Below are 13,860 nucleotides of genomic sequence, written 5' to 3'. Positions count from 1 at the left end.
ACAGCGAGCTCCTGGCGGGGCGGGCCAGGGGACAGCGAGCCCGGCTGAGGGAATAACAGCGCCGCCGCCTCGCTTCAGGAGCCTGCACACACCGCTGCCACCGCCAAAGTTTGCTGCTCGCGGGCGGGCGCCGAAAAGTCGCTGCTGCTGCTGCTGGTGGAGGACTAAAGTTTCCTTTTAAAATTATTTTTATTTTGGCAGCTCTGCTGCCTGGGAATTTGGACGCGGGAGGGGGCAGCTCTTAGCTGTGTTTCCTCCCCCCTCCCCATTCATCGTACAGGATTGCGCCCTAAATGCTCTTATCTGATCCCCCCCCCTCCTCAAAAACTGTGTAAGGAAAGCAAGGTTGAGAAAAAAAAATTTGCTAAGGTGAGCAATGTTCGTTGTGCGATCCAAACCAGTTCTTCCTTCTTCAAGTCAAAGCAGCTGCCAGTGCAGACAGTGCCCCCAGTGAGTGATCACTTTGGCGTTCGTATGTGTGCTCACACTTCATACATTCCAGACTCATGTTTGGGCAGACTTAAACGCTAGTTGTGCTGCTAACTATAATTCACTCCAGGTGTGAAGGAAGTATCCAATGTGATTCTGAAAGAATTCAAATTAAACTCGCTGTGCTTAAATATACGTATTCAAAGGATTCGCAATAAAATGCATTAGGAGATTTCAGCACCGGCCTGAGCAAGGGATACACCTCTCCAGTGTTAGCTGATCGCTTACCACACGTCAGCCTTCCGTCCGTAACCTTCTCCACTGATCACCTCAGGGCTCATCCAGTAGGGCGTCCCTGTGACAGATTTCATCCCGGTTCCGGACATACAGATGGTCTGAATGCGTTTGCTGGCACCGAAGTCTCCTAGTTTCACATTCCCAACAGAATCCCTCAAAATGTTGGCACCTAGAAAGGTAAGGAAGAGCCCAAGAAGAAACAACTTCTGAAACTGAGGCCTAGCCGTCCATCATGAAGATATTCCTGCTGACTGGCTCCTCTTGAACAACTGGTGTACATAGTTGTAGAGGCAGGAGTTTAATCCCTGGCCAGCCCAAAGATTAATTCATTTCTTATTCCTGAGCACATAAGACTCAAGTTGAGAGGGGTTTAGAAGGAGTGAAGTTATTCCCGGCCGCAACTATCAAAACCTCTGAACTGTGCATAATGTATTTCTTGCCACATAGACTTCTCAAGAAGCTGTTGTAAGCTAGCTAAGCTGTGAAAATCCAGCAAAACGCCTCTTCTCTTTCACGTGTCCGCACTTGCAAAAGATAGGCTGTCTACAGAAAATAAAGTGTGCTTGCAGGCAGGGAACGCTTGACTGCAATATTAACTCATGTCTGTGAGCCATGTCACAAACAACTTGTAACGTGCACTGCCTGAATGTCAGCTACCTCTGCTTCCTAACCAAAGAACGTATAAAAGTTCTGTATTCAGAGTCAGACCCAGGTCTGTATCTCTCACAGCTGTGATTTCTCTCAATAAACAGAGTTCTATCCTGATCGCTTTGAGAATGTTTATTCTCTGACATAGGAGCACTGCCTCTGATACTGGAGGTAACATAGAGCCATCTGGACTAGTAGCCATTGACAGCCTTCTCCTCCAGGAATTTACCCAACCCCCTTTTAAAACCATCCAAATTGGTGGCCATCACCACATCTTGTGGTTGTGAGTTCCGTAGTTTAACTAGGCGCTGTGTGAAGAAGTCCTTCCTTTGATCTGTCCTGAATCTCCCACCAATCAGATTCATGGGATGACTTCACTGGGTTTTAGTATTATGAGAGCCAATGGCTGTACATGGTTTGGGGCGTACGACCAATCGATTTTCTACATAAGATCCTTTTTGGTACTAATGTTATGCTTACAGGTTGCAACAGGTCCTCTTGACATACATAAAACTCCCCCTGAGCTCCGTGAATGTTGAGCATTTTCGCTCTTTACGGCCCACGAATCTCCTTAGCTAACCCAAACAAGCAGAAGGCCCCTCGTGATCTCCACCTACCTTTAATATCTCTGTGTACAATCATGTTGCTGTGTAGGTAGAAAACCCCTTGCAGGATCTGCCTGGTGTACTTCCGGGTCACGTTCTCTGTTAGGGCACCGTAAGCTTTCAGCTGGTCTTTGATAGAGCCCTAAAGAATGCAAGGCGACAAGGCTTTGTTGGCAACTTTGGCTAACAAAACAGGGAGTGTTTTTTTTAAAAATAAACATGGCTCCCGTCTATACGACAGTGGGATTGCTTCTCATTTAATTTTATCCCGAATTTTAGTTGATTTAAATCTAGCCAACGAATGTCACACTGCAGCAGCAACAGCGATTTATCTCCCGTATTTATTTTTGTAGTGCCGTTACTAATGCGCATATGCGCACATACGCACATTCACACATACGAGGCTATGGATTATAGACAAGGCAAACTATAAATTTTATCTGCGGAGCTCTGCAGATTTATAGAAGAGGAACAGCGAGAGGGGAAAGGAACGGGGCAGCAGAGGAGGATGCGAGCGGGGGACTGAACAGCTCTCCTCTCTCTTGCTGCTTGTTCCCCCCTCTTTGTTTTCATTTTAAAAGTTCCATCTTAATTCAACATTAAAACAGCGGGAAGGAACGAGGCAGCCAGAGCACGCGATAGGTGGGAAGGAGGCCAATCACTTTGTCCTGCCCTCAAAGTGATGCCCACATGTCAAAATGCGATTTAACTCCCCCAAGGACACTTAACTATGATGCACTGCAAACTCGGATGTGGATCAAAAAGTCGCAAATGCGAATATGCGCATTATCGCATAAAAACCGGCGCTATGGTAAATGGAAGGCTGCTCCATGTGTACTAAAACGCGAATATGCCCATTTAGGTCAGGGTAAACAAGCCGCATAGACAAGACCATGGTGAGCTATTTTAGGGGCTCTGGTCAGAAAAGCAGGATAACCCTCTAATACATAAATAATGCTCGAGTCAGGAACAGCAGCATCCAATGTTTACAATGGAGAAGTGCATTAGCAGCGGGTGGTTTGGAGGATTGTTCTTACACTGGCTAGGAAGGGGGATGAGGAAAACACTGGGCCCGTTCAGACATGCAGTCCCTTTAGGCGTGTGCCAGCTGCCACGAGGAACAGGTTTCTCTGGCAAGGTTTGCATGGAGGTAACTTTTTGAAGAACCAGTTCCTCCTACATTGTAGCCTATATACCAGGAGTGCCCAACCTCCTCCAGCCCGCGGGCCGAATTCCATTTCAGAAAAGCTGTCAGGGGCGGCCCCTAGTGGTGAGTGGGGACCAAGACAAAAGCAGGGCCTTCCTGACTGTTAGAGCAGTACGACAATGGAATCAGTTACCTAGGGAGGTTGTGGCCTCTCCCACACTAGAGGCCTTCAAGAGGCAGCTGGACAGCTGTCTGTCAGGAATGCTTTAGAGTGGATTCCAGCATTGAGCAGGGGGTTGGACCTGATGGCCTTGTAGGCCCCTTCCAACTCTGCTATTCTATGAAATCTACCCCATACCATAAACACACCAGTGTATTTTAGCTTGAAGTTCACACATACCCCTGCTATAAAAGGCCATGTACATAACATTCCAAGGGCACTGTGATGGTAGGATCGTGGCACAAGCTGCAGACTGAAGCGAGTGGGGTAAATCGTTCAAGGTACACACAGAACATAACGTGTGTCTGAGCCATTCCCCCACCCCAAACTGTTATTATGGTTGCTCTAGCTTAACCCAATCTGTCATTGAAACCTGGATAACAGGAGAAAAGCCATGAAGGCAAACAGGAGGCCGTGATTTGGGAAGCAGGGATGTTTTGCTGCAGTTTCCTCCATTAAAATGATTTCAAGTGCCAGAAGATGTTAGCTGTAGTGCTGGAGAAAGGGAATGTACTGTACTCGGTTAAAAAACGATTTTAATTAAATAAATAAGGAAATTATCTCCAAACCACAGGACACTCTTGCCGGTGCCAGAGGTATGTTTGTTCTAAATGAAGCATGTATGCAGTTAATATGTATATATGTACATCCGTCGCTTAATTTTTTTGTTTTTTTAAAAAAAGGATTCTGAAAATATTTAGAAACAGGTGCAAAACTGCTCTGGGGACAGGTGAGGGAGAAGAAGGATTATGATACATTGGGCACTGGCCTAATTTCAAAAGGCCCATTTTGGCTTTGGCACACCAACTGCTGGCATGCAGCGATTATACATCCTCACCTAACGTCCCCACTGAATGAATTGTGGCCCTTTGATAGCAAAAATAAAGTTCCCCACCCTTTCAACACTCTGAAGACAACAGTTGAATCAGCCCTTGGCTTTCTTCTAGGACGAAGAAGTGAGGTTCACCCTGTTCTAACAAAAGCACAAGACAAACCTATGGAACTGATCTAAACGGAGCCCTTAGCACAGCCTTCTTCAACCTGGGGCGCTCCAGATGTGTGGGACTGCACCTCCCAGAATGCCCCAGCCACTGGCTGGGGCATTCTGGGAGTTGTAGTCCCACACATCTGGAGCGCCCCAGGTTGAGGAAGGCTGTGATGAGGTGGGCTGGGGTGGAATTGTGCGTGCTTGCTGACCCGCCCTGCTGAAAGCGTGGATCCACTGAAGTGAATGGGACTTAAATTAGTCATTACATCTGCACATAGTTTATCGATCCGCTGCCAAGATGTGATCCACACAGAGGATAGCGTCCAACATTAGTCCAACTTAAGAGTGGATCCATTGAAGTGAAAGGGACTTAAATTAGTCGTGATTAAAGCTATGTCCCCTTCATTCCAATGGGTCTACTATAAGTAGAACTAACCCTGGATACTACCCATAACGTTTGCTCAAACAGGAGCACTTTTAAAGGTATTTCGGAGGCAGGTGGGTGCTGAAGGACACGCGGTACAGGTTGTAAGAAGAGGTTCACGGGTGGAAGGAGGAGGCAGGCGTGGGCCAAAGCCTAGAAGAATCTAGGTCAGGGCCTGATTCAAAGTGCTGGTATTGACATTTAAAGCCCTAAATGGTTTGGGGCCAGGTTATTTGAAGGAACGCCTCCTCCCATATGTACCTGCCCGGACCTTAAGATCATCTACAGGGGCCCTTCTCCGTGAGCCCCTGCCAAAGGAAGTGAGGCAGGTGGCAACTAGGAGGAGGGCCTTCTCCGCTGTGGCACCCCGGTTGTGGAATGAGCTCCCCAGAGAGGTCCACCTGGCACCTACACTGCACTCCTTTCGTCACCAGCTGAAGACCTTTTTATTCTCTCAGTATTTTAACACTTAATTTTAACTTAAATTTAACTTTTACTGTTTTAACTCTGTATTTTAATTTTATATCAATTTTGCTGCGTGGTTTTTATCCTGGTTGTGCTTTTTATACTGTATTTTGTAATTGTGCTTTTAACCTGTTGGTTGTTTTATTATGGTTTTAATTTTTGTGAACCGCCCAGAGAACTTCGGCTAGTGGGCGGCATAAAAATGTAATAAATAAATACATAAATAAAGAGAAGTGGGCGTGGCATGATGGTAGAGATAGAAGTGGGCGGGGCCAACATTGTACCAGTTGGCTCTGGATCCAGAATGTTCAGCATAAACTGGAGCCATGATGGGTGTTACGTTATACTGATTTTCTACACGTGTGTTTTCTGTGTACACCTGTTCAACCCACCCATTGCTGCTTACTTTGTATATTTCTATAAAGTCATTTCTTATGTATTGGTTTGTCACTCATACATATATTTTTGTACAGTCGTGTGCTCTTTAGCATTTACCCTTCAGGAGTTGTAGTCTGACACATCTGGAACCTGGGGAAAGGCTGGTCTGGAGTTTTGGAGATCTGGGCTTGTTACAAAACTCCACCCCTTTCGGAAAACCCCCACGCAGTTGACAGCTCACCCCTGGCATGTATTCCACAAAGATGGACAGCTTCCTCTCCTCAGGGTCCCGCAAGCAGCCGTAATACTGAACTATCCTCTCGTGACGGAGGGTTTTGAGCAGCTGGATCTCACATTCTAAGGCATTCACTTCCTGCGGGAAGACAGAAACAGGGAAAAGGAAAGGCCTGTGAGTAAGACTGGGTTTTGCAAGGTGTACGGCACAGACAGGGTCAGCATAAACAATGTCACTAGAAAACTAATGTTCAGAATCCAGTTTTCCCTGGAAAATTCAAGGAACAAGATTGCAATAAATAAATAAATAAATCAGAGAAAGGGAAAGAGGTTTCTGGATCCTGCTTGATAGTTTTCCTTATTCTCTGATTTCCTCTTTGCTAATCTTCCACCAACAATAGTAAAAACTGGAAGCCTCCATATCACCTAATTCAGCTGCCAAGCTGAGGAGGCAAGAATCCCGCTGGCCCCAACTAGGAACGTCCAGTTTTTGTAATAATCTGTCCTGTGTGTGGTTGGTGGATGGTGCAGTGTTGTTCTTTCTGGCATCTTGTTCACAGACAAATTCAATTTTTTTTTTAAAAAAAAAATTGTTATGTGGAAAAATACTTCTTAAGAGGGTTTGCAACAATTTAGGCTATTTACTTTATTATGGCATTCAAATTTCCCCTGCATTCTCAGCAGAAACTTGCAAATTTTCCTACAAATAAATTTGTGTAAATTTTGGGAAAGTAAAAAAAGATGAAAAAAAGAAGATCCGATTGTCCACAGACTCCACACAGCCTGAAGAGGCTGGTCTGCCGTGGATTCCTCAGGTTGGGTTCTTAGAAATCCAAACTCATTTTAATTCATCTTAGATTTCTCCAGCATCCGTAGCTCTGGGAGGTGAGTGAGGTCCAGGAGCTGCAATCTCCCGTGTTCTTCTTTCACTACACTAGTGATCATGGGACTGCCAGTAACTCAGAATGCATATCGTAGCTCACTTTGAAAGCTCCCTGCATGTACAAATATACAACAGCCTGCTCAGTCAATGAGATCAATGTCTGAGGCTCTTCTCTGGGTGTTCTCACCATTTGAGATAAGACAGGGGTGATGGGAGCAGAGGGGGGAGGTCTGTTTTGGGACCACCCTGGAATCCTCTCTGCAGGGTGGCATGCTTGGCACCTATGTTGAGATTATATTGGTGCCCACCCCCTGTCATTTTAGAGCTTTCTAGACCTTTTTCATAGAATCATAGAACAGCAGAGTTGGAAGGGGCCTACAAGGCCATCGAGTCCAACCCCCTGCTCAATGCAGGAATCCACCCTAAAGCATCCCTGACAGATGGTTGCAATTGTATTGGTTTTAAACCACTGTGGATGGTTTTATCTGTTCTGCTTTCAGATTGTTATCTGTTGTTTCATTCTGCTGTTTTACTGATGATTGTAACTGTAATGGCTGCGTTCGGACGACATGTTAAGCCAGGATTGTCTAGAATCCTGGCTTAATGGTAATGGCCAGTGTGCTGGTGCATGTCGCTCAATGGCTCCTGCTCGGTTCCTCCTACAAGTGGGAGCACTGCAGCATCGGAACCAGGCATTTGGCTTTGCCTCTCCCCAAACAAGCCAGAGTTGTGAGCCACAGTTGGTTGTTGGCTTATGACTCTGCTCTGTTTAGAGAGACATGCTAGAATTCAGATGTCACAATGAAAAAACCCGCAGAGGGAGGGTTTGTGGTTTCTTGTGCCGTGTCCGCTTGTAGGAGAAGCACGCACAGGACACTCCTTGTAAACAAGAAGCTGGAATCCCCCAAATCCTGGTTTATCGTTGCATCTGAATGCCACTGTTTTAACTTTTATTGTATTTTATTTCATTTTTATAGTAACTCACCCTGGAAGCACTTGCTGCTGAAGGTGTTGTATATAAATTTAATTATAAAAATGCAATAATATACTTCAAGAAAAAGCCTAGCTGTCGCATATATGTGTGTATGTATCGTTTTGTGGGGAAGTGTGTATTCCACATTATACATACCCAGGCAACCTTTAAGATCATCAGAGGAGGTCTTGCTGGTCATTCCGAAACAAACGGAATGTTGCCATGAAGTACCTGTATGGCAGAGCTTTCTCTGTAGCGGCCCCCAGCCTCTGGAAAACCCTCTTTTGTGTAGTTTGGGAGGCAGAAAATGTGGCATCTTTTAAACGCCTCCTGAAGACACGCTTGTTCACCCAGGCTTTCCTGGGATGTAAGTAAACTAATTATGCCACTCCGTTTCACTGCTCCATTTCACTGCTCCTTTATTGCGGTTGGAAGTGTTTTTATAACATTGGTCCCGTTCAGAAGACACCTTAAACCATCGCGTTAACCACAGTGGTTAAGCCAGAAAGCCAGGCCGTGTTCAGAAGACACCTTAAAACATGGCTTTAACTACAGTGGTTAAGTCAGAAGTCCAGGCTGTGTTCAGAAGACACTTTAAACCATCGCTTTAACCACAGTGGTTGAGCCAGAAAGCTAGGCCGTGTTCAGAAGGCACCTTAAACCATGGCTTTAACCATGGTGAAGAAAGCAAAAAAGCCTTATTCACCGTGGTTAAAGCCGTGGTTTAAGGTGTCTTCTGAACACGGCCTAGCTTTCTGGCTTAACCACCATGGTTGAAGCCATGGTTTAAGAAGTCTTTAGAACGGGGCATTGTATTTTAATGTTGTGAAGCGCTGAGAGATTCTATTATATTCAGTGCTATATAAATGTGACAAATAAAATAAGTAAGAATGAAATCTTATCTTGTTCCTACACTCACTTTGCTCGTCTCTTGGCTGTCGGGGTCAAAAGGCACCTGCTTTACAGAGAGCTCTCGGCCAGTGTCCACATCATAGCAAAGGTAGACCTCTCCAAAGGCGCCTCGGCCTAGCAGCTTCCCAAGACGCCAGTTCACTGGGGCCTGTAGTGCTAAAGGGGAGGCAGAAAGAGAGCAAAAGAATCACACACACACACACATCCAAATATCACAAAACCCCAAGAATCACTCCCTGCCCCACCTTCAAAATCACAGACACCCAAGTCCTCCAAATCGCTTCTGTGGTTCACAGTCTTCCTATCTTGTTGACAGCAAAATGCAACTTAGGAATCAGTGCTTAACAGCCCAGATTTTTCAGTTTCTATTTGGGGCTGCAAGGGGGGTGGGGCGGCTGTTGGAGGGCTGAAATCCTCCAGCAAATTTGGGGGTGCTAGAAACCCATTGCTGCCAGAGAATCTCTCAGTGGCTGCTGGGTACAGTTTTCCGCACCCACATGCAAACCTGGTTTAACGGCGAAGTTTAGATCTGCTGTATGTCACATCCGTGTGGAAGCATGAACTTTCTATGAAACTGAGGGAACACACTGCTTTAGTGCCCCACAGATCAATGATGTCGACCTATCTCAACAGTCAAGAAACACCCTCACAAGTTAACCAATCTGAACAAACTTGAAATCAGCAGATGTCGTACCCTGACTCTCTGGCTCAGTTCAGACAACACGTAAGTCAATGCAGTGTGAAAATGCCACTCAACGGTTGAGTTTTTAGGGCGTGTTCCCCACACAACATGTTCTAACTCCACCGTTGTGTGACTGAGGTGTTCTAAAGCCGCCATCAAGAAAGGTGTTGTCAGAACTGAGACTTTATCTCTGGGTGAAGCTCAAGGGATTCCAGGCCGCGTTTCACATGACCAGTGATGTACATAGTAAGATAACACCCACCCAGACCCTGACCCCCAATGGCAACTCACTGCGAGGCAACTTACTGTTCCTCGTCTTGGCAGGAGAAGAGCCAAAGCCTTGGAAGATTTTGTCACAGTTGTGCCACCATTTGTTGGCCCCGCGCTCCTCGTACCGCAAGGTCACCAGCTTATTGTCTCCGTTGAAGCTTTTCGTTCGGCTGGACGGCAGAAGCTGGAAGAGGTTCTCTGGAGGAACGTAACTCCGGGGGAAGGTTCTTCGACCTTTGAGAGAGGAGAGGAAGAGAACTGAAATCACAGAGGGATGCAGCGTGCTACTTATGGCTGCTGAACTTTGTCATAAGAACATCAGGAGAGCCTTGCTGGATCAGACCAAGGGTCCATCTAGTCCAGCACTCTGTCCACACAGTGGCCAACCAGCCGTCGGCCAGGGACCAACAAGGCAGGACATGGTGCCCTCCCCGTTTCCCATCCACAAGCTGAGCATCTGGAACCCATCAGATATATCGGTTAATGGGAGTTGCAGTCCAACATATTTGGTTGGGGAAAGGCTGCATCAAACACAGCTCTCACAAATCCAATCCCAGTGCATAATTTCCTGCCTGTTAGACCACTACTCTACACCCCCTTCCCATGAAACAATCTCCATGGATTTCAACAGCCTTACCGTCAGTGTAGTCCTTGCGACTCTGGGAAAGATGATACTGTCTTGGGAAGGTCCCTCCTTTGCCAAATCTCTCACAAAATGGGATATCGAAATCTGAGAAAGGACAGAAGCCAAGTAAAACACACACTCACCCTTTTTCATGATTTCCCCACAAAATACCTACTCAATAACATCCAAGATGGCACTTCAAAGTGGTAGAAGGTAAAAATGAAAAAGGATGAACAAAGTTTTGAAATGAACTAAAGACAGAACTACACAATACATCTTGTCCTTTCGATTCTTTTACAGAATTTTGTTTCGTTTTGCTACCCCAAGCTGCTTTCCGCAAGGGGGTAAAGGGTTAAAAAAGTCCACCAGCACCACCAACCTGCCAACCTCTCCCTCAGTAGTTGCATTCAATATATTTTTAAAGAAACAAAAATCTGTATAAACAATTGTGGAATATTTAGCTTGACCCTAAAACTCAAATTCCACATTCGCAGTGTCCTATTTGTGTGGAGCTGTGCTGTTATGATAGTCCGCTGTCTCTCACAGATAGGGATGGATGGTTCAAATGAAAGCAGGCAATGTACATTGATGGTGCTATATAAATAAATAAATAAATAAATAAATAAATAAATAAAAATAATAATAATAATAATAATAATAATAATGTGCAAACCTTGCTGAAAAATAATCATTTGGAGGAGTGGGAGGACGCTGCAGATGACCCCAAAGAATACAACTCAGAGGATCTGCCGGCATAGCAACAACCAGGCAGCGAACATCACAGGTATATTTGGCTAGGAGAACTGTTGCAAAAAGCTTCCCTTGGGTGGCGCTATCTTCCACTGCATAACTTTAGAATCATAGAATAGTAGAGTTGGAAGAGGCCTACAAGGCCATCGAGTCCAACCCCCTGCTCAGTGCAGGAATCCACCCTAAAGCATCCCTGACAGATGGTTGTCCAGCTGCCTCTTGAAGGCCTCTAGTGTGGGAGAGCCCACGACCTCCCTAGGGTATTGGTTCCATTGTCGTACTGCTCTAACAGTCAGGAAGTTTTTCCTGATGTCCAGCTGGAATCTGGCTTCCTGTCACTTGAGTCCATTATTCCGTGTCCTGCACTCTGGGGGGATCGAGAAGAGATCCTGGCCCTCCTCTGTGTGACAACCTTTTAAGTATTTGAAGAGTGCTGTCATGTCTCCTCTCAATCTTCTCTTCTCCAAGCTAAACATGCCCAGCTGTTTCAGTCTCTCCTCATAGGGCTTTGTTTCCAGACCCTTGATCATCCTGGTTGCCCTCCTCTGAACCCACTCCAGCTTGTCTGCATCCTTCTTGAAGTGTGGTGCCACATTTTAATTCAGCCATAAATCCTCCTTATTTATGCCCCCATTTAGCTACTAGTCAGTGGCGACTCTTGGTTGGTTTCAAACTGGGCATTTGAGCAGTTTCTCCCTATCACCCTGTCTAGAAACAGAGCACGAGGAAATGGTGACGTAAACGTCGTACACAGCAAGTGGTGGTGGTGGTGGGATACGAAGTGAGTTGTATATACTTTGAAGGTCTAGCAGGTGGCCTTTAAAGGGAAACTGGAGCACTGCAACCCAGGGGGCATATTAAAACTTCATGGATCCACATGGCTGTATTTGAAGCTCAGCTTCCACGGTTTGGCCCAGTACCACCAGATCAAGCCAAGCATTGTCTTTTCATCCTCTGGGCCCCCTGCCATGTATTCATTTTTTAATACCAGAGGTCACTACAATATAACAATGATGAAATTTTCCGTGATTTCACCAGCTACATATTCTGTGCTCGACTAAAAGCCTTCGACCAAAGAAAGGTCTTTGCAAGCTAGAAGTTATGGATCTTTGGAGCAAACCATTCTCTGGACTCATTCGCCTAGCTTAGCTCAGGCATTTCAGGGTCCTAACGCTCAGATAAAATTTGCCTCAAGGCACAAAATATGGAAGGACGTGTTGGATCCTGGAATGGATCCTGGTTATGTTTTCCATTGATTTGTTAATTGCTGAGGATCTGGAGGAACAGAAGACTCAGCAGAAACTTAAAGGTCAACTCTACACCTGGACATTGAGTGTCATAATTGAATAATTGTCTAACTGATTGTCTTCAATTAAGGGTTGCAAGGAGTTGCATCATTGTACAGGTTGTTTATAAAAGTAAATGTGTTTTCATGTTCATTACTTCCATGTCCCTTACCCAACTTGATGTGAGCTATTGACTGACCGTTTGTAAGTATTTGTATCTGTACTGCCATAACTAAATTATATATTTATTTGCCAGTAAAAAGGTTTATTTTAACCTACATAAATCTCTGTCTTAATTCACGTCTTTGCTGACTTGGCTGAGAACCGCTGCAATCTCTGCTAGTCTCTGGAAGGCCCAGACAGAGACTTAACACAAAAGGTTATGTGCCAGAAACCCAGTCTGTGCCATAACTAATCAGCTTCTAAAGCCATAACTCAACAGGACGTTATTGTGCTTGAGGACTTTTCACTTTGGGATATGCACGAGCCCAGTATCCCAAGCCTCTTGTGAGGCTTTCGGATAACTCTCCTGGCTTCAGACAGCAACAGCGTGCTAAAATCCTTACCTAGACAATCAATGCTGCCGTTGGCTTCTCTGATGTTTCTTCTTGAAACAGGCGTTTGGCTAAAGGGTGGGCTGTATGGAGAGGCAGAAACACCACATTAGATCCAGGAAGACAACTCCATCTTTCAGCATTTCTTCTTCAAATACAGTCATTGCTGAGAGAACAACGATGCTTTGCATTCATATAGGACTTAAGAGATTAGCTGAAGCAATTCACGTACAACAAGCCTGCCAGGGAGGCCAATGTTATTATTCCCATGTTGCAGGTGTAGCTCATATGGTCATCTCGGCTGACCAGCCATCCCAGGGGAAGCCTGACTGCACAGCTGGCTGGGGGACCATGGGGATTGCAGTCCAACACATTTGGAGGGTACCAGGTTAGGTAAGGCTGGCCTAAAGCCACCCAATCAGTTCATGGTTGGGGTGAGATTAGAACTGGAGACCTCTCGGCTTAAATTCTGAGCCACTGATTTCTCCAACGAAATTGATGGGAGAAACCATATCGATGAGCACTTCTATCACCTTGAGGCATCCAGTGATTATACTTCAGAGGCATGCAGAAGAATGATTTTTATGCTGTTTTTACCCAATTTTTTTTTTAAAAAAATGGGTTGATACTACATCTTATTGCACTTGATGTGTTTTTCGTTGTACATAAGATGTCAGATGTCAGAAAAGTCAAAATGCAACGGAAAACTCCATGGAGCCCTCCACACAACACACAACACAATGGTTGTGCAGGAACTCTCCTCTGCACAGCATGGATATTCTGTGTGGAGTGGGGTTTTTTTTTTTAAAAAAAAAACACCTCTCCACTGTTGCTTGGAGTTTTCCCTCCAGACAACACATTTCTCAATGGTGGTGTAAAAACTCCACTGTGGAGTTCTAAAACCACCATTGACAAATGTATTGTCTGAACTGAGCCTTAGTTTGCTTTGGTGTGGTACTTTGAGAGACGTGGATCTCCCCAGGGGGTGTATTCTATAGCTAAGGCACCCTATCCAGCTGCCACCCACCGGACCTCACTCTGATGACAACCTCAGGCAATAGGCAGGTAGATATGGAGACAGGTGATCCTT

General features: G+C 45.5%; 1 protein-coding gene across 1 annotated transcript in view; it reads right to left on the bottom strand.

Annotated features, from left to right (window-relative positions):
- LOC134398877 (mitogen-activated protein kinase kinase kinase 3-like) overlaps nt 1-13,860 on the bottom strand; it is a 71,590-nt gene that overhangs the window by 6,153 nt on the left and 51,577 nt on the right. The window contains exons 9-15 of the mRNA XM_063126488.1: nt 12,783-12,853; nt 10,193-10,285; nt 9,592-9,789; nt 8,611-8,759; nt 5,843-5,974; nt 1,992-2,121; nt 718-895 (exon numbers count right to left, since the gene is read on the bottom strand). Coding sequence (XP_062982558.1) covers nt 718-895; nt 1,992-2,121; nt 5,843-5,974; nt 8,611-8,759; nt 9,592-9,789; nt 10,193-10,285; nt 12,783-12,853 — 951 coding nt within the window. The remainder of the gene's footprint in view (nt 1-717; nt 896-1,991; nt 2,122-5,842; nt 5,975-8,610; nt 8,760-9,591; nt 9,790-10,192; nt 10,286-12,782; nt 12,854-13,860) is intronic.

Source organism: Elgaria multicarinata, chromosome 1, assembly GCF_023053635.1.
Source record: "Elgaria multicarinata webbii isolate HBS135686 ecotype San Diego chromosome 1, rElgMul1.1.pri, whole genome shotgun sequence".
NCBI classification, from domain to species: domain Eukaryota; kingdom Metazoa; phylum Chordata; class Lepidosauria; order Squamata; family Anguidae; genus Elgaria; species Elgaria multicarinata.
This window is presented reverse-complemented; position numbering and strand designations above follow the sequence as displayed.